General features: G+C 43.8%; 1 protein-coding gene across 7 annotated transcripts in view; it reads right to left on the bottom strand.

Annotated features, from left to right (window-relative positions):
- The window catches only part of FGF13 (fibroblast growth factor 13), a 627,264-nt gene that overhangs the window by 66,479 nt on the left and 537,926 nt on the right, over positions 1-22,859 (bottom strand). Inside the window, exon 1 of one of the 7 annotated variants that reach the window (XM_006217366.3) lies at positions 591-1,476. The exons of the other annotated variants lie outside the window; for them this stretch is intronic. Within the exon in view, the coding sequence (XP_006217428.1) occupies positions 591-777 (187 nt within the window). The 5' untranslated portion in view covers positions 778-1,476. Of the gene's footprint in view, positions 1-590; positions 1,477-22,859 lie in introns of those variants that run through there. 7 annotated transcript variants of the gene reach the window in all.

Consider the following 22,859-nt stretch of genomic DNA (forward strand, 5'->3'; position numbering starts at 1 on the left):
CTGGAAATCCACCCCCTCCTCTCCAGCAAATATTTCAAACCGGCACCACAAGTCCGTCCCGATAAGCTTCAAAGTGATCAAAGAAACAGAATGCCTGGATAGCGGAAACCCACGGCCCTCGAGGGTGTAAGCTGGAGGGGAAGGGTCGGAGTTGCAGGGATAAATGCAAAGGAGGGATTCCCGGGTTCTCCCGGGGTGGGGAGTGGGCGGGGGGGGGGTCTGCCCAGCTCCGCGCCTGCATTTTCCACGCCACACACACGCTAGCCATGTCTGGGTCACGCCGGCCCAGAGCCCACGGGCACGCACACATGTGGTCTGTCTGAAGCTGACGGCGCGCCCCCCCGGGCAGGGTATGCCCCCAGGCTCTGCGCCTGTCCCACGGCAGTTGCAATGCAGCAAGCCTGGTACTGCCACGAAGGAGGCGAAAAAGCGATCGCTTTCCACGCACGCACACCGGCTAGGTGGCCACATCCGCACTAGGTGGGCCACCGACAAACTCACCTCCGCTTCCATCCACGCCCTCAGCCCCCTCCACACTCGGAAAGTATGACAAAAAAAGGAAAAAGAGCCAGCCAAGAGCCCCTGCCAACCTGGTCTCCTTCTGCGCCTCTTCTTGGAGCCGAATAGTTTGACCCGGGAAAAGACGTTTAACTTGTTTTTGTCGCAGCTGGTCTTGCCTTTGCTGGGGCTGCTGACACACTTGCAGGCGTTCGATTTCTCGCGCTCGCGGGCTTGTCGCTTCTGCCGGATGAGCGAGCTGGCGATAGCCGCCGCCATGGCCACGACGCCCACCACCACCGCTTCTTTCGCGGCCCCTCGCCGGGTTCGCCCCCTCCTCGCGCTCCGCGGCCTCTCGCCCGCCGGGTCTCGCGCCTCCGCCGCCTCGGTCTCCGGAGCCGGCGCTCGGCCGCGCTTCTCCGCGCTCGGGCTTCAGCCGAGGAGGGGGCTCAGCATGCCGGCCGAGCTCCTCCGGCGGTGGTCCGGCTCCCGCGCGGGCTGCCGGCTGCCTGGGTCCGAGCCGACGCCACAGCCCCGGGCCGGGATCGCGGGCGAGACGGGCAGGCGGAGGCAGAGCTGCGCGAGTGCGTGCGCTCGGCCCCTGCGCCCAGAGGACACTGTGCAAGTCCAAGTGGCTCGGGTCGGAGTTTCGCGGCACCCCCCGCCCGGTGCCGCGCGGAGGGGGCCGGAGCAGGGAGGCGGGCGGAGGGAGGGAGCGCGGGCGGGAGAGAGGCCGGGAGCGCGGGCGGCGGCAGGGAGGGGGGATGGAGGAAGCGCGCGGGGGGGGGGGGCGCGCCCTCGTCCTGGCCCCTCCGAGCCTCCGACTAGTCCTTGCAACTTCTTGGCCTGCCGATCGGGAAAAGTTGGCCGGGGCCAGCTTTCCGACGGGGCTCAAACAGGTAATGGCCTCGCATCTTCGCTGCTGCGGCGGCCGCTGCTGCTGCTCTGGGCGCGGCACAGACTCGGTATAGGAATTCAGTCGCCGCAGGCACCCTCCGGAAGAGCGCGACGGCCTCCCCGAGGCCCCCTCCCCCGGCGGCCCCTCCCTCCCGGAGCCCAGCCCGCTGGCTCCGCGCCGCGGGCCGCCCCCACCCGCCCCACCCTCCAAGTCCCCGGCGGGCCGCTCGGGCTAACACCTGTAGGGGCTCAGACACTGCCCCATCTCCCCAACCTTTCTCCCCGTCCTCTTCCCTGAAGGAGCTTCGGGAGAAAACAGTGATGGAGGAGGCACTGGGAGGAGGCAGTTGTGTTGGAGGAGCGGGGGGTTGCTTGGAGATGGGGATGGTGGAGTGGGACGTTCCGTTGGTGTTTGACTCTCAGCTGGCCAGATTACGCCCAGGCTGGAACCCCCAGGAAGTTCGCCTGCCCCCGGCCCCAGGCTCGGACTTACAACACCCACCCCCCTCCACACGCACACACTCGCTGAGGTTTTTCGCATGGCGACACTTGTAGCCATTCAGGAGAGAGGCCGGGGCTCCCAGACTGGTTCAGCCCCCGCGGCAACGGCAGCAGCAGTAGCAGCAGGCACTGCAGAGCTGCGCCCGCACACCACGCTGCCACCCAGTGGTTTTTGCTGACTTTTCATTTCAGATCCGTTTGTGCGATCCAAACCCCGTTTTCCCTCTGCGCCCCCTCATCATTTTGTTCGGGTTTGGGATCCAGGCAAAGCGCTTGGGTCGTGTACCAATAAATTTGCGAAATGCAGAGCTGAGCCTCTTTATTTAAGCTCTGGACCGTCTCCAATCTCTTCTCTTTTTTTTCCTGCGCCTCAAGCTCAGGCAGCCTGCCTCCCTCCAATTCAGGGACTAAGTCTGCTTGTTTGCTGGCTTCACTCAATTAACAAGTTCTGTCCCTTCCTTGTTCTATATTTTAGTTTGGAGGAGAAGAAAGAAGGAGTTTTGAGGGCAAGAAGGTAACAAAGAGAATAGGCCATCCACATCCCTCCCTTGAAATAGACAGGATTGTTTTACTATTTTACTCGATTTCTGATGTCAGAAAAGAAGCCCCCCAATCGCAGGGCTACACTGTCTTGGAGTTACCACGACGCTCTCTTTACTGGACCTCCACCCCCTTTTGGATCTTTTCAGAATTGATGTAGATGCAAAACCAAATGCCAGACTCCAGTCCTCTTCTGAGCTCTTTTGCCTGAGCTCCCAACTAAGAAACTGAAATCTTCCAGGCTTCTAAGCCCTTCAGAGCTCAATCACCTGAACCTTCTGTCGATTTCATTGCTCTACCAGAGAAGCTGCCGCCAGTTCCCTTCCACTTTTCCCCAGTCTTGAAGTGTCTCTTGCCCTAGAAGTGCCCCAGAAGCACTATTATGTGTCTGCAAAGGTGGGCTGGGGTGAAGGCTGCAGGGACTGAGATGGCTAGATAGAGGAGAATGATGCTGAATGGTCTGAGGTTGCCTGCAGGTCAGCCTACTGCTTCTTTGTGCTCTGCGCTTTCCCAAAAGAAAAGGGAGGACAAGGTAGAAGTGTTCTAGCACCTTGAGTCCATTGAATTATCTTCAGACTTTAATTCACGGAGGGAAAACCCTGGTCTGCCCCTGCTGGACATTGAACGCCTTAAAAATTGGGACTGGATCTTGGTTACCACTATATTCCTGACACATAGTTTATGCTCAATAAAAGTTTGTTGAAAATAATTGACAAGTGACTGATTGATATTGATTCTGAAGGGTAGGAAGATGTTTCCTGGCTCAGAGAGTATGCAATTCAAATTCCAAGTACCATGAAGGGAGGTAATCTCACCAAAAGAGGGGTCAGGAGAAGCTCTGACCAGGACCAAATATGTGGGGTGTGGGATGGACAGTTAACAGATTCTTACTGTGAATGTTTTTACCTTGTGCTGCGTACCAGCTCCAAGGGCCTCCCCCCACCCCTTGCTTCTCTCTTGGGACCCTGAACCAAAGCAGGCATGACCAAGCTAAAGAAGGATGAGCTCTGATTCAGGCAAGGGACAGAACTTGGGAAGAGTGAGGGAATGGTACTGAGAAAATGAGGAGGGCTTTCCTATGCGCTTTCCTCCACTTCTCCACAGGGAGAGCACTCACTGCTCGTGCAAACACCATTCACAAGGCACATTCAGGATGCCTGGAGATTACCGGTGTGGCCACTCTGAAGAGGGTATTTGAGGGAAACAGACGCGGAGAAGACTTCCGGAATATATAATGAAGAGGAGGGGCACATCACTACAAAGTCGCAAACACAGACATGTAAATACATCAGCCCTGTTACTAATCCCTACCCACACCCCAGGGGTTTGGGGGTTTTGGGGTTTTTTTGTTTTGTTTTTTAATAAATTAGAGAATTAAACTATGCCATGAGCTCCTGGAACCACTCTGTCAAAGCTGATAATTGATGATTCTATGGGTGTTTATAGACATCTTTCTTGCTCTAACTGCCCTGTACCAATTACATTTTATAATCTTGAAAAATGAGAGGTATAGGGGGAACCAGACTCTCTCCCTGCCACATGTTCCTGCCAGCCCATAAAATGTGCTTCTGCCTATTTATACTCCACCTTTATTCGTTCATCTCCATGGACATGTGATGGGTGAGACCAGAGATAGGGGCCTGGAACTCTCTGTGATCTGTCTGCCTACAGACCACGTGCGTTCTCCTCTCTCCTCCAGTGAGAGAACTCACAGAAGCCTGTCACTGGAGGGAGATCATCAGGGCGGGATAGTGAAGAAAAGCCATTTTGACTTTGGGTCCAAATTGTATTGTGTGATCATTAATTAATTTTTAATTAAACAGATATTTTCATCCTTTCCTAACTCTCATGTGCATTTCTCAGGAGCTTCCAAACACAGAAAAGAGCATGAATATAACTGTGCCAAAACCCCGTTCATCTTAGGAGCGCATGAGAGAAAGACTTGCAGCCCACCATAGGGAAGCATGTTTCGCCTACCCAAGACCAGTAGCATAGCTGGCATTTTAGTGGGAGGATGAATAAAGAACTTTCCTTTGACACTCATTTCCAGCATGCCTTTTTCTCCTGTCCTGCTGTGCTCCTACCAGTTCACACCGCATCCTTGCTATGGAATTTCCTGGATCTCCTGCAGATTCATAGTTTCAATTCTTCCTGCTTAACTCCAGGGCTCCCAGCTGCTCTCTGCTGGGTGGGCTTAAGTCGCCTCGGCTCTTCCCAGACCTCCTCCCCTCACTGCACTGTCCAGCAAGCTCTCTCCTTCATCAGATTCGGGAAGAAAGCATCCTTAGCGCCTTTCTCCAGCTCGGCTCATCAAGAGTTCTAGCCTCGGTGACAGGAGGCATACGTTTTAATCCTGTCTCTACCACGAACTGGCTGTGTGACCTTGGTCATGTCATTTCTCCTGTTGGGAGTCTAGTTTCCCCATCTTTAAAGTCATCCTTGAGACACAATTAATGGCTTTCAAATCGTATTCTGCAGAGCCCGAAGAGTACACGGAGGTGATGGCAGTTTCACCTCGCCCATGTTTCAACCATAGCACTTCTGCTTTCCTCTCTTTTATACAGTGGGACTTACTGTGTGATTTCTTATGGAAAAATAAAAATAAAGAGATTCCACTGCTAAAAATGAAACATTGGAAAACCTCTGGATGAGATGCTCTTGAAAGTCTTTTCGGCTCTGGGAGCCAGTGATTTTTGTGTCTATGTCCCCGTTCCTCCTACCTCTTCACTCCGCCCTCCTCATACTGGCTCTCTCCCTAGCCTACCAGAGTGTAAACTCTCCACTAGATTGCAAAGAAAAATATAAAAGTCTCTTTGGCTCCATTCCTCATGGGTTCACTTGAGAACCAGGTTTTGGCATTCTTTTCAGGGAGAGTTATGTGAGTTATCAGAGCAGAGAATGCTGATTGTTCTCTGCCAATCTCTGCTGGCAGGACTCAGATGAGCTGCAAAGAAGCTGAGGGGACCTGCTCTCAAGAGGCATCTCCAGGAGAGAGAGAAACCCAAACAGATGTGACTGTGATGAGTAAAAATGAGAGGATTCAGACAGCCTAATCAGGAGCAGCCTCAGTACTTTCTGAGCAGGAAGGAACTGGCTGTCTTTCTGAAACTCTGAAAAGATTTCAAACACCCTTCCTCCATGAAGATAAACATAATCAGAGCCACCTGCCAGTTTGCTCGCCAACTTCACTGACAGTCCCTCAAAACACCTGAGTGACCAGTTACCAGGTCAATGACTGATGATGAGCTCAAAGGGAGGGAAAAGGGGCAGGTTCAAGTGCACCATGGTCAAGCAACACTGGGATCTCACCAGCAACTGAGTAGGGCAGCAGAGGGAGTACTGAAGGGACTGGGCAGCAAGTACCATCTTTTGTGGTCTATTTAATGATGTCCAGAAACCCAGAGAAGCGACTGGATAGAAATACAAATGAGGAGATTAGAGAAAAGCCATTAGCAAAGGCTCATGCCACCTAACTCCAAGCAGGAAGAAAAATGCAATTTAAGGAAATCTTGTCAGTGTCACACTGGAATTCCAGACACAGGAAGAGTGACTACTGTATTCTGTAACATAACCTGACACATTTATTACCTGGCAAAGAGTCTCTCCTCGTCAGCTCATTTGGGGGAATTATGCTTCAGAAACAAAGGTCTCCAGAACCAATTTTTTTAGCAATTGATTGGCTCTCCTGATTTGCATTCAGAATGAAAAGCCAGGGAACCCTAGGCTTGAGCTGCACTAGGACATGTCCTCTCCCTGAGATCATCCTCTAAATACTTAAGCTATAGAATTTACTGCAGCCAGCCCTGGTTTATATTTTTAAATCAATCAATCAATCAATCAAATAAATAAATAAATAAAATCCATTGGGAAGACATTAATTAATTCTGATCCTTAAGAAGAAAAATCCTATAACCCACATAAAAATGTCATTGTTCAGTCATAATTTATGAACATTAAGACCATAAAGCACCCTGATGGTATCCATCATACCTATGAATTCAGCTCTTTGCCATTTAATTAGCCATAGCAGCTGCAACACTGAGAGTTCAAGGCCTCTGATTGCCTGCTTGGTCATTTAATCAAGAAAACCTGGAGAAAAATATCATGTTGCTGGGATGAAGGTTTCTACCCTGACTAGAAGGAGGCAGGATCGTAAGAAAATGAACTTAAGCTTCAATAGGTGGGGATTTAAGTTTTGTACATGGAAAATATTATTTTCACCAAGGGTTGTCAAACACCAGTCAGTTGCTGATTTTCCTATAGAAGCTTTTGTGACTACAACAGAAACCTTGTCTACCTTGGTGGATATGTGGGCTCAAGGCTCTCATTCCGTTATTAAAACTACACTACTGCCTAAAGATGGGCAGTAGACCTAAATAGACATTTCTCCAAAGAAGACATCCAGATGACCAACAGGTACATGAAAAGATGCTCAACATCGCTAATTGTTAGAGAAATGCAAATCAAAACTACAATGAGGTATCACCTCACACCAGTCAGAATGGCCATCATTCAAAAGTCCAGAAACAGTAAATGCTGGAGAGCGTGTGGAGAAAAAGGAACCCTCTTACGCTGTTGGTGGGAATGTAAATTGGTGCAGCCACTATAGAGAACAGTATGGAGGTTCCTTAAAAAACTAAAAATTGAGTTACCATATGATCCAGCAATCCCACTCCTGGGCATATATCCAGATAAAACTATAACTTGAAAAGGTACATGCACCCCAGTGTTACTAGCAGCACTGTTTACAATAGCCAAGACATGGAAGTAACCTAAATGTCCATTGACAAATGAATGGATAAAGATGTGGTGTATGTATGTATATATATACACAATAGAATAATACTCAGTCATTAAAAAAGAACAAAATAATGACAGCAACATGGATGGATGTAGAGATTATCATATTAAGTGAAGTCAATCAGACAGAAGGACAAATATCATATGATATCACTTCTATGTGGAATCTAAAAAAAATGATAGAAATGAACTTATTTACAAACCAGAAATAGACTCAAAGACATAGAAAACCAATTATGATTACCAAAGGGGAAAGACGTAGGGAGGAGTGATAAATTAGGAGTTTGGGATTAACATATGCACACCACTATATATATAAAACAGACTAACAACAAGGACCTACTATATAGCACAGGGAACTATATCCACTATCTTGTAATAACCTATAATGGAAAAGAATCTGAAAAGTGTGTATGTATGCGTATGTATATGTGTGTGTGTGTGTATATATATATAAAAATAACTGAATCACTTTGCTGTACACCTGAAGCTAATACAACATTGTAAATCAACTCTACTTCAATAAAAAAAGCAAAAAATCCTATGTTACTATTTACATACCCATGACCTGCAACCAAGCAGTGGTCACGAGGAGAGGGGCAGCTACATCATTACTGAGAGAGTGTAAGATCCTGTCTGACGTGGCCTGGAGATCTCTAGTGCCTTGGCCTCTGGAGGATCATATTGGGTGAACCTGGTGCATATGGGGTCAAGGCAGTTACAGCAATTTTCTAAAGTTTATTTCATCCAATGTGTGGGTAATACTTTGTAGATAAATAAATTTATTCTTAACCAAATGGTTTGCCCCAATGGTAACAGAGCATCCAGAGCCAACAAAAGCACCAGCTTCTCTGAGTTCGATGTAGTTTCATTCAATAATGTTTGAAGATCTTGAAGAACAGTTGCTATTTTACGAATTGACTGGTGGCTAACAAACATAAATGAGGTGTTTCTATGATGAAACATTTATGGCTGACCCAAAATGGGCAAAACTCAGAGGCAAAATATCTGTAACACTGGGTTCATCTCTTGCCCAGCGAACTAAGTAATCTAAATGAAAAGCTAGGGGGAAAAATAATGGAGGATTTGAGGCAGAAGTAGACAATCAGTCATTTTTCTGGATCTAAGCTGTTGCAGGAAATAGGATTTCTGGAGGAAAGTGACCTAAAGTCAAGATTTGAGGAAGGGAATGCAATGTTTGCAAATGATTTACTGTTCACCATTACTTAGCATATGGGGGCGGGATTCACAGCCAGCATAGGGATCTCTGGATTGATTTCCTATTTGCCAATGGCTGTTTTCATCAATTTCCCTGTCACTGTTTCCATCAATTTCCTATCATGAGCTGCCATCTTTTAAAGGAGCAGAGAGGTAATAGCAAACTATGTCAGTGCTCTATCAGGATTAAGTTTCAACACATTTCTTTTCAGACAGTAACCAGGATTTGGGCAGGAGAACCTGCCGAATTTGGAGGAGATGGATCCTCAGATTCTAAGCAGGGGACAAAGGCCAGGCCCGTGATCCACCTGAGAACCTGGCAGATGCCCTACAGGATCTTTAAACTCTCCACTCTGCTTTAGCTGTTATTCGTTTGTTTTTTGGTTTTAGTTTTGTTTGCCGACACAGGGGTTTCAAATGGTGGTAACACTCAAGAAATACTGTGGTTATAACTGGGACAAGCAACTTGTGAAGTGCTGAACACTAGTATTTCCCTTAATCCTTACAACAACCTGGAAGGTAAAGGTTATCATTACTGCCATTTTACAGATGGGGAAAATGAAGTCTAGAGAGACTAAGCGAGGTATCTATGGTTTCCTGGCCAGTACACAGGCGGCAGTGCCCATATTTAAACTAAGAATCTTCAGCCAATACAGTGTTTGTGTACAAGGCCGGCCCTTTTTTCCTCCTTGGCACTGGGTTTGGAATTTGGGTCGCTGAACAGTGGTGCTTGGATATGCTTCTCTCTCGGCTTGGGTAACAGAAAAAGATGGACTACAGCACGATTTTCAATTCAGTTATGTTTTTTTCTTTTTTTTTAAACAAAAGTGAATTATGAAACAAACAAGAATAGATATGACCTTTTCATAGTTACTGACATAGTTCATACACTTTTAACAATTACTTCTTAGAGTGACATTTAAAGAGAACTTCACTACATTCCTCACTAAAATTCAATGATTGTAAATTCCTGCTTAATGTTACTCTGGTTGGACTCAGGTAATCTGGGGTTTTGGAATGCCAGGAGACCCAAAGGACACTTCCTGGACTTTCTCTTCACCCCTACTTAGCAGAGACAAGAAGATAAAGCAACTCCCAACTCGCTCAGTTCTTTCCATAAGGGAAAACTGCCTTTCCACACTGTAAGCTTTTTTGTGCCATCTGCTTTCAGCTACAGGAAGCTTGAGTTCAGCCAAAAGAGAGAAAAATATTACAGACACTGTATTCACTTCCATGCTTTGATGCCCATGACTATCCTTTTGCAATCGGATTTCTCCAGTATCTATCCTAACTAATTTGCTTTACCTTTTCCCATCTGAAAAAAAGCTAAAAGTATAATCAACAGATTGAAACTATTGACTAACTTTTCCTGCAACCACCAAAGACCTCAAAGCAATTTTAGAATCTGATCTCATAACAGGGGCCTTGATGCTCAATTAACAATCTCATTTTAGAGAAGAGGTCTGAAGCAAGAGAAGTGAAATGAGTTTGTCCTGGGCCAAACTGTTCATTCATTTAACATTTACTGAGAACTGTTTGCCACGTACTGAGCTACACCCTGACGGGATGCAAAGGTACTAATGGCTATAATTTATTTCCTGAGCACTAACTATATCCCAGGCACTATTCTAAGTACCTTAGCCTTATTTACTAATTTAATATTTACAACAACCTTATGGGCTTATCCCCATCCTACAGAGGAAGAAGCTGAGGCAAAGAAGTTAATGAGTTCATTCAGGTAGGAAGTGGTGGATTCAAATCCATGCATTCTGACTTATAGCTCATTTTTTCTCCAATTGAAGTATAGTTGATTTACAATGCTGTGTTAGTTTCTGGTGTACAGCAGAGTGATTCAGTTATACACATATGTTGTTTTTCATTATAGATTATTACAAGGTATTGAATGTAGCTCCCTATGCTGTACAGGAGGACCTTGTTGTTTATCTATTTTATATATAGTAGCATGTGTCTGCTAATCCCAAATTCCTAATTTATCCCTCCTCAGCCTTTTCCCTTTGGTAACCATAAGTTTGTTTTTCTGTCTGTGAGTCCGTTTCTGTTTAGTAAATAAGTTCATTTGTGTGTCTTTTTTTTAGATTCTACATATAAGGGATATCATATGATATTTGTCTTTCTCTGTCTGACCTATTTCACTCAGAATGAGAATCCCTAGGTCCATTCATGTTGCTGCAAATATATCCCATGTTTTAAAAACTGCTCTACTGCCTCTCCAGTGACTACGTCTGGCCTCAAGTGGAGGAGGAAGAGAAATAAATAAAATGACTAAAATCAAATGTGATGAAGCACTGTAAGAGGGGTACCAAATGTCCAAAGAGTTGGGGCCCCCAAAAGAAGGCACAGCTAACTCTGTGGGCAGGAGTGGTCAGCCTCAGAAAAACAAAAATACACATGAAACCATCTCAGTGAAGATGAATTTTGAAGGATGACAAAGAGCTAGGAAGAGGGGGAACAAAATTGGGTAAAGCCAGGCTTCAAACCTGGGTGAAACTGACTCCTGGTACTGAATTCTAATATTAGTACCCCTCAGGTGAGGGGACTTACAAAACCTTGGATTTTTACGCCCCTGTACTTTGAATCACTGGGCAACAAGTTCCTCTCCTATTGTAACCATTCTCCAGAAGTGTACATTTCTGTGAACAATTGATTACTGGTATGGCATTCTGGGGGTCAGGAGAAATAAAACGTGCTATGTGGATGTTCTGTGAGTTGTTTATTTGTTGCTTGTAAACCAGCTGTCTTCCCTTTCCCACTGATCATGTTCCAACACGTGTTGTCAACAGTGATGTTCAAGTGTACAGTAGTTTATCGATTTACAACTGCCATCAGCAGAGGGTTTAGTAGAAGTAATCCTTTTGGAAAGATGCCAATCAAAATGAAAATTAAATTGGCACGTATGCCACAGTGAGTCAGACATTCTCCTCCTGCAATAACTGGGGTGAGCTTAGCGACCAGAGATTTGCATGTGGGCAGTTATGAAATAATTTGATGATGATGAAATTTTAAGCTAACAAATGAATTAAAGATTATGGGGAAATGACTGTCCAAGCCAGATAATCCTAGTAATTCCTCTATGTAGATTTCAATATTCCTGTTGGAGAGGGACAACTCGGATTTGGTTAGTGTTTGAATATATTGAAAACATAGCAAAAAAAAATCTTCCCGCTTACTCACTCCTCTTCCTGCCGCTAAAATACCAGTGCCTACTTCCCTGTCAGAATCTTGGTATCCAGACGCCCACTGTCCTTAGGAGGCCCCCCCAGGAGACTGCTCTCCAGATAAGACGTTAGCATCCAGGCTGTCCTAATTCTTCTCCTTTATTAATATTGTCCTTTCCCATATCCCATCCCTGGGTCACTGCTTTCCAATAAGACATCTAGTTAATCAGATCCTCTCATCAGTGCTGGGTTAGGGACTACTAGTAATGCCCTCATGACAGCCCTCTCCCTCAAGTGGCTGATTCTAACAGGGATTTTTTTTTCGAAGCATGTATTTTTTTTTAATCGAAGTATAGTTGATTGACAATGCTGTGTTAGTTTCAAGTGTACAGCAAAGTTATTCAGTTATACATATATATCTTTTTCTATAGTCAGTGTTTATATATATATATATTTTTAATTGAAGTATAGTCAGTTTACAGTGTGTCCATTTCTGGTGTACAGCACAATGCTTTGGTCATATAGGAACACATATATACTCGTTTTCATGTTCTTTTTCACTGTAAGTTACAAGACATTGAATATAGTTCCCTGTGCTATATACAGTATGAACTTGTTCTAACAAGGATTTTGTGGAGGCAATGTTATACTACAAAAGAGCGCCTCTAGCGGTGACATTTTAAATGACAGAACAGGCTGCTGGTGTTACTTCAAGGAAACTAACAGCTTTGGAGAATTCCTCAATTTAAAAGTCCCCTGCCATTTTATACTACCGGCTGTAAGAATGTGTGTGCACTCGGTGTACACCGAAGGTTGCTCTGCTGTTTTTGCTATTCATGTAGCATAAATGTATATGTCAGACAAGTGCGTTCAGCTCCTGTGCAATCTTTCTTACCCTTCATAGCCAAGATTCCTGAAAAAAAGTTGTTTACCAATAATCCCCACTTCCTTACTTCACATTCACCATTGACTCTACTTTTATTTTATATCCTATTATGTGTGTGTCTGTGTGTATATATTCCTAGCAATTCCTCTATAGAGATTTCAATATCCATTTCGAGAGTGGCAACTAGTATTTGGTTGGTATTTGAATATTCTGAAAACATTAAAAAGATTCCTACTCATGGCATTCCTCTTCCATTATGCTCCTTCAATTGTTCAATTGTTTCTCTTCAAGTATGGAAATTTAGCCATCAGCCTTTCGTTGACTGCTTCCCCTTAAATCTCTATTCTTCTGAAACTTCTAGGAGGGATATGTGAGACCTCATTCTCTCTTCCATTCGCTCTTATTTCTCTTTCCGAGTCCCATCTCAACTTTGTAGAATCTGGCTGCTTCTGCGATCCCCTCTCTAGCTGGATTTAGTCTATTGCTTGGTCTTGTTTTTATTTCATTGATGTACCCACATATACTACATTATACATTACATCATAATATAAACTATATATAACACATATTAGAAATTATATAAATACATAACACGTCTATACATATATACACACATATATGTTAGGTCTGTTTCACCTTTTCTAATACGTCTGCTAGTTTTTCACAACATGCAGTTGATACCTTATGGATTCTATTCCTTCCTTTCTCCTATTGAACATTTTGAAGATCTTATGGTAAAGGCTCTTTCATATTGCCTTATTAGACAACTTTTCTGGAATCTGGATTACCCTGTTTATTGTCACTGCTGACTCTCCCTGCAGTGGTTATTTCCCCTCTGGCTCTGTACATTTGACGGTGGGCCTGCCTTCAGCAGGAGAGTTCTTTTCTGTAGAAGTCTCACGTGGACCCTAGGTAGGACAGTTCTCTCTCTGCAGTTTTGTCTTCTTTCTCTGCCAGCCCTCTTTGGGTTTCACTGGATCAAAGTCAGTTTTTTATTTTAATTTCCCAGCTTTTTAATATAAATTCAGACATGGGATTCCAATTTCTGACACTCTAGGCCCCACTTATATTCCGCCTCCCCAGGCTTTGAGTCCTGATTTACCGAGAACTGGACAGGACTTCCGGCTCCTAGCTTTATGCAGGGAGCTCCAGGCTCTGCATCAGGGCTGTGGCTTCACCTTAAGCCCCGAGGTACATGACGTATCCAGGTCTAATACTCCTGATGGCCATTTAGCTTCATCTGTTGCACTTTGCTTTGGCTTTGAATTGCTGCTTTGTTTCCATCACCTGGAAATTTTCCTCTTTCAATTTCGAATTTTCTTGCTTATTGTCAAAGACTTAGGGTTCTATTTCATCTGCTCTTTCTACGTTTTCATGGAGGGATAGAGACTTCTGGGATACCTTAGTTCAACATACTGACTAGAAGTCCCTATTCAAACTTTATTTCCACCGTAACACTAAAATTGCTTTTACTAAGATCATCAATCACCTTCCTATTGTTATATCTAATGACTGCTTCTCAGTCATTACTTCCCACAGCCTTTCAGCAGCATTTGATGCTACTGACCAGCCTCTTCTCGACCATCTTCCACAGGTTCTCCGACACTCTGTTCTCCTGACTTTCATCCTGCCTCTATTTGACTACTCCTTCTCAGTCACCTTCTCCTCTTACTGACCATTTGAGTTCCTTAGGATTCTGCCCTAGGCTCTAATTTTCTCCCTCATTCTCCTCTTTGTAGGTATTTACTCTTCACCCATCCAGTCAACAAATGTTCTCCGAGCATTTACTATGCGCCAGGCTGAGCCGTAGGTATTCAGCAGTGAACAAGGCAGGTGTGACTGCGCTCACATGGGAATTACAGTCTAGTGAAGAATCGGAGCGTGAACTTTTTTTTTAAATTTTACTTTAGAGATTTATTACCATTTTTTGGTAGACTGGCATAAGCTGCAGATTAAAACTGTTTTGGAAAGACTATCTCAAAATGTATACAGTCTAAGTATTCTGAATGTATTTTCCTAATAGAGCTTTCTCTTGCTTTGTTTTTATTTAAATTTTTTACTTTTATACAATTTTTAAAGGTCGCAGTCCATCTACATTTATTACAAAACATTGGCTCTATTTCCCGTGTTGTACCACACATCCTTGAGCCTGTCTTACCCCCAGTAGTTTATAGCTCCCACTCCCCCACCCCTACACTGCCCCTCTCCCCACTGGTAACCCCTAGCCTGTTCTATCTGTGAGTGGGCTTCTTTTATGTTTATTCACTAATTTGTTGTATTTTTTAGATTCCCCATATGAGTGATATCATCCAGTATTTATCTTTCCCTGTCCGACTCACTTCACTTAGCATAATGCCAAGTCCACAGATAGTAAACTCTTAAACATAAACATGGAGTTCTAAATTGTGATCACTGCTATAAAATCAAAGAACAGAGCGCTATTCAAGAGTAATACAGAAGAAGCTAATTGCGGTTGGAAGGTCAGGGCAGGCTTCTAAAAGAAGATGACCTCTAGCTGACTCCTGAAATAGGATATGGACCCAGCCTCACGGCTAATGTAGGAAATAGCCACCTTTTCTACTGTAACTACTCCAAAAATCTCCACTGCTTTTGATGGAGTTTAGGACACGTAACCCCCAAATCTGGCACTTCGGCACACTGAGTATGTTAAGCTGAAGGGGGGCTGGGAAAACAACAAAAGCAGGAACGTCATTCTGACCTTCCCTCCTCCCCTTTCCCCAGAAACAGGTCATAAAATCCTCATGTGAGAAACGCCCCTCTTGTACCCAGAGGGAAGGAGCATCGTTATCTCCAAGGGCCTTGCTAAGTTCCCGCTAGTTCACTACACTTGCCTGGTGCTCCTTGACCCATTATATTCCTTTTTTTTAATGGAGGTACTGGGGCTTGAACCCTCCATGCATGCTGAGCACACACTCTATCACTGAGCTATCACCCACCCCCCGACCTATTATATTTCTACATGACTGCTCATTCTTCATCAAAACTGGCATAGAAATACTCAGGTCTAATTTGTTTCTTCTGGTCTTCATTTCCCTATGAAGACTCTTAGGTCACATAACACTGATGTTAAGTAATTTTATACGTTTTTCTCAGTTTGTCTTTGTTTTTCTGACCCAGCCAGGGATGAGGCTGGGTCTGAAACCCAAGAAGGCTGAGGAAAATTTTTTCCTCCCCCACACTTTCATCAGCTCAGATAGCCCCTCTGAGCTCTAAACATGGATAGTTCTACCCAAATGCCACTCAGGACCTCCAACTAATGGCATCCAAAATTGAACTCATCTTCCCAAACGGGTTCCTCTTCTCTTATTCCATGTGGCTATTAAGTGTGTTTCTTGTATCCTACTCCTTTCTGGATTTATCCACCATCTCAATCAAGCCGGAAACTTGGGCATTGTCCCGAGTTCTTCCCTCTCCCGTCTCACATCCAAGAAGTAACCAAGTACTGTAGGTTCTGTGTTCTCACTGTCTCCTCTCAATTCCTCCTGTTAAGACTTCCACCTATTCCTATGGCATTTCTTGCCTGAATTTCACGGTAGCTTCCTCTCTAGACTGTGACCACAATACTCTGCTCACTGTACAATGTTAACAGACAAATCTGATCATGCACGCCCTGTTATCAAGTCTCAGTGGCTCTCCACTTACAAGCCTTCCATTATCTGGCCCCAGACGTCCTCATCACCCTTACCTCCTGCCTCAGACCCACTGTATTTCAGACGTACCAAAGTACTTCCCTTCCCCCAAACACTCCTGCCAGCCCTTTGGCCACACCAACTGTTGTACCTTTGAAAATCCTACTCCCTCTCACTAGCAAACTCTTCAAGATTTCTTTCAGGCACGGTCTCCTCTGGGAAACCTTCCTCAACAATCCCTCGAGAATGACAGTTTCTTCTCGGCTCCACAGCACCCAATACATATAGCTACCATGGCATTTACAGTGTTCACTTCTGTCTCCTAGTTGGTCGTGCCCACCAGTGAGCTCCCACGGCAGGAACTTGGGACTTCATCCCTGGATGGCCACATCTAGACAGAGTAGGGACTCAATAAATGCTAGTTTCCTGGTTAAATGAATTAGCTAACTCTCCCTTTCTCAGTTTAGAAAGCAGACGGTAGGCAACTGGAGCAATGAAATGGAAGACAGGTCTATTTTGACAAGAGTACATTCATGTACAAATGCATGTTAGAATGGAGCCTTGTTTTAACACAAACAGAAGAACTACAGTTCAGGCACTGAACAAAAGCCGGGGACTACTGGATCCTTGTGAAAGGGAAAGTTAAATCATGTTGGTAATTAGATTGGTCCATATTTGATATTAATTCTTCAGAAGGATACATGTTAAGGTTTGACAGAGCCCTTTTACAACCATTGTCTTATCTGAGATGCTTGAGAATCTGGGAGGGAGCCAGAGATTTCCACTGGAGACCAGAAAATGGTTTCTCTCCAAGAGGTCATGGTTTGCTGACCATCACACATCTGATTTATTTATTCATCAGTTTAGGTCCTGCCTCATCCCAAAGAGGAATTGTAATTGCTTACAAGAAGGTGTACCGGAAACAAAGGGCATCGGAGTGAAGGAAGAAGAGTCAGATGGTAGTGCAGGCCAGCGGGGTTTCAGACCTAAGGTTTCTCACACCTAGCCTTATTCCCTTCCAGCTCCATTAGGCTACCTCCAAAAGCTTTTGAACCACAGGGTGGAGATCTGCAGGAGTTTTGTTTGCATTTAAAAAAAAAAAAGCAGCAACAATTTTGACTTTGTGAAGCAAGGAGCCCAGTATCTATTAGAATAATCTCTCATCAAATGTAAGCACTGAAAATGAAATCCAAACTTGCATTACTGCAATTATCCTGCTTTGGACTAGAAACCTAATCAACCAACAGACAGCGGCAAGGTGAAATGAACTGAGACCACAAAGAAAATTGGCCCATGAGGGTACAGGGGCCTGGGTTTGTTTTTCCGAGCTACATATATATTAAAACATTAATTAGATCAAGAGGTGGCTTAGTTTTGGAGGCAAACCAATTCAATTTTGATCACATCCCATTTTACAGACATCCGCCTGCTCCTAGATTCTGATGAGACTTTAAACAATGATGTGGCTTTATTCGGATCCTGTGCTTCAACAAGAATCACAGTTACCATTTTCCTAAGTGTTTTATTGAAATTGAAAATGATAATACCTATAAAACCTCTCCAGGGCTGACATTTCCAAATCTCTTTTTCAGCACAAACAAAATTAGAAAATGGAAAATATAACCTTTCTCACCCTGTATTTTCTTCACAGGGTATAAAATTGAAAGGCAGTCTATATTCCAGAATCATGACTAACTAGCAAGAAGAATAATAATAGCAGCTAACATTTTTTGGAGCATTTACTCTGGACCAGGAACTGTTCTAAACACTTTCCATGTGCTATTAGCCCCAAGTTATAGATAAGGACAAGGAGGTGCGGTGAGGTTAAATTTCTGCCTAAGGTCACAAAGCTAATGACTGCTGGAACTCGGTTACTAACCCAGACAACCCTGCTACACACAGATACGCAAATCATCTTAATTTATAAACTAATATATGTATGTGCATGTATGATTGGGACATTATGCTGTATACCAGAAATTGACACATTGTAACTGACTGTACTTCAATAAAAAGAATCAAATTAGTTGTTTGGTCAACTAGATGGATTCTATATTTTGTGGATCATTTCTGACCTCTTTCTACCCTCCGTTGTTGTCGGTTTTTTCCTGTTTAAGTCACTGTCAATTAACATTCCAGTAGTAGAGACGCTGGGCAAGTGAAGATAATACCCAACTTACAGAGAGTTGTATGAATTTCTTCAAGAAGTGGGACTATTTTTCACAGGGTGTTTTTGTTTTCCCTTGATGCTCATTGCGGTGATTTCTATCATACTTTGCAGCTTTGAAATCACTTCTTGCCATGTACGTAGCTAACCCTGGTGTTGCCATGGAGATGGAGATCAATGTCACAAGCGGTGGGGGGTCTAATTTGCATATTCTGTTGATTAACAAGGGTATTTGCTAATCCCTGCCAAATTCTCCCATCCACTACCATGACTAATCTCACACGTTGGCAATATATGGGATTCATGAACGTTATGAACTGATCCTCTCAGGTTATTGAACACTTCAGTGCTGTTCAGTAACAGCTTAATTAAGCCTCGAGGAAAAAAAAAATCAACAGGAAAATAAAAGTGAATCTTTTAGGAAATTAGTTTATAAGAAGGCAAGTTAGAATTCACTGCAGTGAGGAAGGGCAGTGAATATAATCATACAACGTAAATGGTATATTTCATTTTGGATATTCAGGAGTTGATCATCCTGAGCAATCAAGCTTCGTGGATTAAGAATCTTCTCTGTGCCTGGCAGTGAGCTAGGGGCTTTCAAATGTGTTACTCCATTTCATTTTCACAATCATCCTATGATGCCCAGAGAGGGGCAATTGAGTTACACTCCCAAATTCAGACACCCACCAAGTGATACTCTCTGAACAAAGCTGGACCACCCAAGTGTGTCTGACTCCTTCCAGACCCCTGTAGTGGGACTGCAGACGGAGCTGACCTTCCATCTGATAACTTGATTCTCTAGAGGACAGAAATAGGGTCCATGAAGAGAAGCTGCGAGGAAACCGATTAGAGCTCATTTTGACCAAGCCACTTCTAACAATTGCGGCTGTTCAAAATGGATAGAATGGATTTTCTCGGCAGGTAATCAGTGCCCGGTCAGTGGAAGTGTTCATCTAGGGGCTGTGGGGTTGACACAGGCCTGACTAGCCCTGATCAGATGTTGTAGAAAGGGTTCGTGCATTTGGTCAGTGATTGAATCAAATCATCATGGATCCCTCTGTCAAAGCCCCAACACCGAGACCACCCAAGATGCCTGTTGGTCATAAAAAGCTGGGTGTGTGAAACCTGCTGACCAAGAGACAGTGCCCCCTTGACAGAGGCTCAGTAGTGGCTCCACATGGGAGAGTTAGTGAAGAGGACTTAAGAGGGTTTTAGAGGCTGGGATTGGTCATAAGGCGGTTTTAAAGGAGAATTTCTGTTCAGGAGAGTCCTTCCACATCCAGATCAGAATCTGTCAACTAGGTGAGTTGCTGGGATAGTCAGTGGTCTTATCATTGAGACTCAAACTAGCCATGTAGTGTTACTGTTACAACAGTCCCAGCTGAAAAACAATGACACAAAGAAACTGTCACAGACCAGAGGAGACAAAGATGTGACAATTCAACGAGCTGTGGATGGGACCCTGGACCCGAACAAGGGCATTCGTGGAAAAACTGAGGAAATCTGAATAAAATCTGCGGTTTATTTGATAGTAATGCACCAGTGTTGGTTTCTTAGTTTTGACAGATGTACCGCAGTAATTTAAGATGTTAATAGGAAGGTAAATGGGAACCCTCTGTATCATCTTTGCAACTTTTCTGTAAATCTAGAATTATTCGAAAAAAGTTTTTAAGTTTATTAAAAAATAGTTTGAGTTTTGTTGGTCTTGGACATTATGGCTTGCTTAATCTATTTCTGAGGGATAGTTGAGTATCTTTTACAAGTTGTGGCTCGTTTTATTTCTCACTTTGATTTGGAAAACATTTCAGAGGCCTTCTCGTCTGAATAGATTTTCTATTTAACCTGAATTATGGGGAAATAAGTAACAGGATTTGATGAGGATGGAAATGATTTGTCTAAAATAAGACCAATTTTTCACTCATACTTTTTTTTCCAATTTTATAATTTCGTGAGTTAAGGGGACCATCTTGAGTACACAAATGATGGTGTGCCAACAGGGTGGCTAAGTCTGTAGGAAAGACACGCACACCCCCTGTCACTGTTCATAGAAAAGCAACAAGTAAAGACTAGTGAATCCCAGGGGTTATTATGGTTATTTAAGGGGATAAAGCTCCCTGGATCTAACACCCAGAGCAGGAGAAGTTGATACATGTCTAGAACAGCTCCTTTCTGCCTCACTGAATCGGAAACTGCACCCTTGTTCTTCCCAAGCTGAACTGGGAGATTTCTCAGCTAGCAAGCACCACGCATTACAAATTTCAAGCCTTTCCCTCTTTCAGAGGAGCCGGCTGCAGATGGTGTTTGTAATTGCAGCAGAGGAAATGCCATTTAAGGCCAAGAGTATTGATAAGATAATAGCTCCTTTCCTAACTAAGGCTATTTGTCTTGGCCTGCATTTGCACTGATATTTCCTTTTACTGCCCGGGAAGCTTGAAGCTCCTTTTCTCCTCCCTGCAAAAATATTGACATTATTGGTAATGGACAAAGCATGACTTGGCATTTGCAAAAGTAAGGACTAGACATTGTAATAAGGCAGCTTTTGTTTGTTTGAGTTTGCCCATGATAATTAGAAACAGTATTTAGTTGTGTCCAATGTCAAGCATCATTTCCACTTTTCAAACTCCAGGCTCAATGGAATGATGGAAATAAGACTCCCGGGTTTGAGTCTCAGTCTCTTAGTAACTTGTCTTGAGACTTTTGGAAAACTGTCTACACCCTATTTCCTTATCTATAAAATAAGAGATCTACGGACACAAAACCTCTTCGAATTTAATTAATCCACCACTAATCAGAAAAACAATGGTCATGGGTCTAACAATGTATTAATTTCTCCAAAAAAGCACAATAAAAAACTCTGTTTAAAAAAAAAAAACAAAAAAACAATGGTCATGGGAGTTTATCACATAGCCATAGAATTATTTGTCCATCATATTTAATTGCTCCATCAAATTGAAAAAGTCATGAAGCACAGGAAGCCAGAAGCTCCAGGGCAGGCTCTCCACTTAATACAGAGGACAGTGGGCTGGACGGCAGAGTGGTTAAGAGCACGAGCTCTACAAGTAGAAAACTTAGGTGTGAATCTTGAGTCCGTGGCATGTTAGCTGTGTGGCCTCAGACTGCCAATTAACCTCTCTGTTCCTCAGTTTCCTCAACTGTAAGATGAAAATGACCATAGTACCTATCTCCTAGGGTAACTGTGAGAACTAAATGGATTAACATTGGAAAAGAGCTTAGCAGGTACCTGACATATAGTAGACACACAATAAACTGTAGATGCAGTTTCTGTTATTTTTCTTGTTGACACATGCTATTAAAGCCAAGTTTATCTGCACACATATCTTGATAAAAACAGACAGAACCTTCCATCGACTGTAGACCAACAGAAGTGACTGATCTGCAGTTGAGACCTCCAATGGGCTCCCATCTCTAGAGCCTACCCTGGTCTGGACTGTCTGGAATGGAAAAGAATAATAGCAAATACTTACACTGTACCTACTGTATGTGCCCGACACTGGTCCTTTGCATGTATTAATTAATTTTCTCCTACCGAAGACGTGGGTACTGTTATTTTCCCTAATTTGGGGGATGATCAAACTGAGGTATGAGGAGGTAAAGCAACTTGCCTAAGTGGCCGTTAGTATATATCAGAAGCAGGATGTGGACCCAAAGAGTCTGGTTCCAGAGCCCCTGCTTTTAACACCATGTTTTGCTGCCATAGTAATAGCTCATATTTGGTAAGTGCCTACTAAGTGCTACGCTCATTACAAACCTTCTCTAATTCTTACGGTAACTCTGCAAGGAAGGTATTATGCTTACCTCAGTGTTTACAGATGTGGGGAGCGATGCTCAGAAAGCCTACGTAACCTGCCCAGCATCCCAGACCTAGGGCGCGCTGGAGGCTGTCTCGGTAACCTGTGTGCTGCTCACTCTACGGTGTGGTCTCTTAGCAAGAGTGACATTATCACAGAGAAAAAAATGTGACAATGAGTGTGTATATGTCCATGAATGACTGAAAAATTGTGCTGAACACTGGAATTTGACACAACATTGTAAAATGATTATAAATCAATAAAAAAGTTAAAAAAAAAAGAGTGACATTCATGGTTTTTAGGTTAAATTTTTGTTTTTGTTTTTGTTTTTGTTTTTGTTTTAACTCAGAGGCTTTCTAGTAGGAGATGAAGGCAAATTTTGCTCAGTGTCAAATTTCTGGAAGGGTTGGATAACTGCAACGGACATTCTCTCTGGGAAATATGCAGAGCACTCCCATTAATGAGGCTCAGGATGCAGTAGCCTTCAGTGAAGGCCCCCTGCTGCTAGTCCAGGCCCCGCGGCCCTGAGGAGATCTGTGGATCTCTCCCACAAGAAGATTTTCTCTTATATAAAGGGAAAGAGTTACTGAAGCACATAAAGAAAGCTTTCATCTGAAATTCAAATTTGTTCAACCTTCCTGAGAATGAATCTTAAGTGAACAAAATAACATTCTGACTAAAGCCCATGATCACATCACGTTTTACATGATGAAACCC

This window comes from Vicugna pacos, chromosome X, assembly GCF_048564905.1.
Source record: "Vicugna pacos chromosome X, VicPac4, whole genome shotgun sequence".
Classification (NCBI taxonomy): Eukaryota; Metazoa; Chordata; class Mammalia; order Artiodactyla; family Camelidae; genus Vicugna; species Vicugna pacos.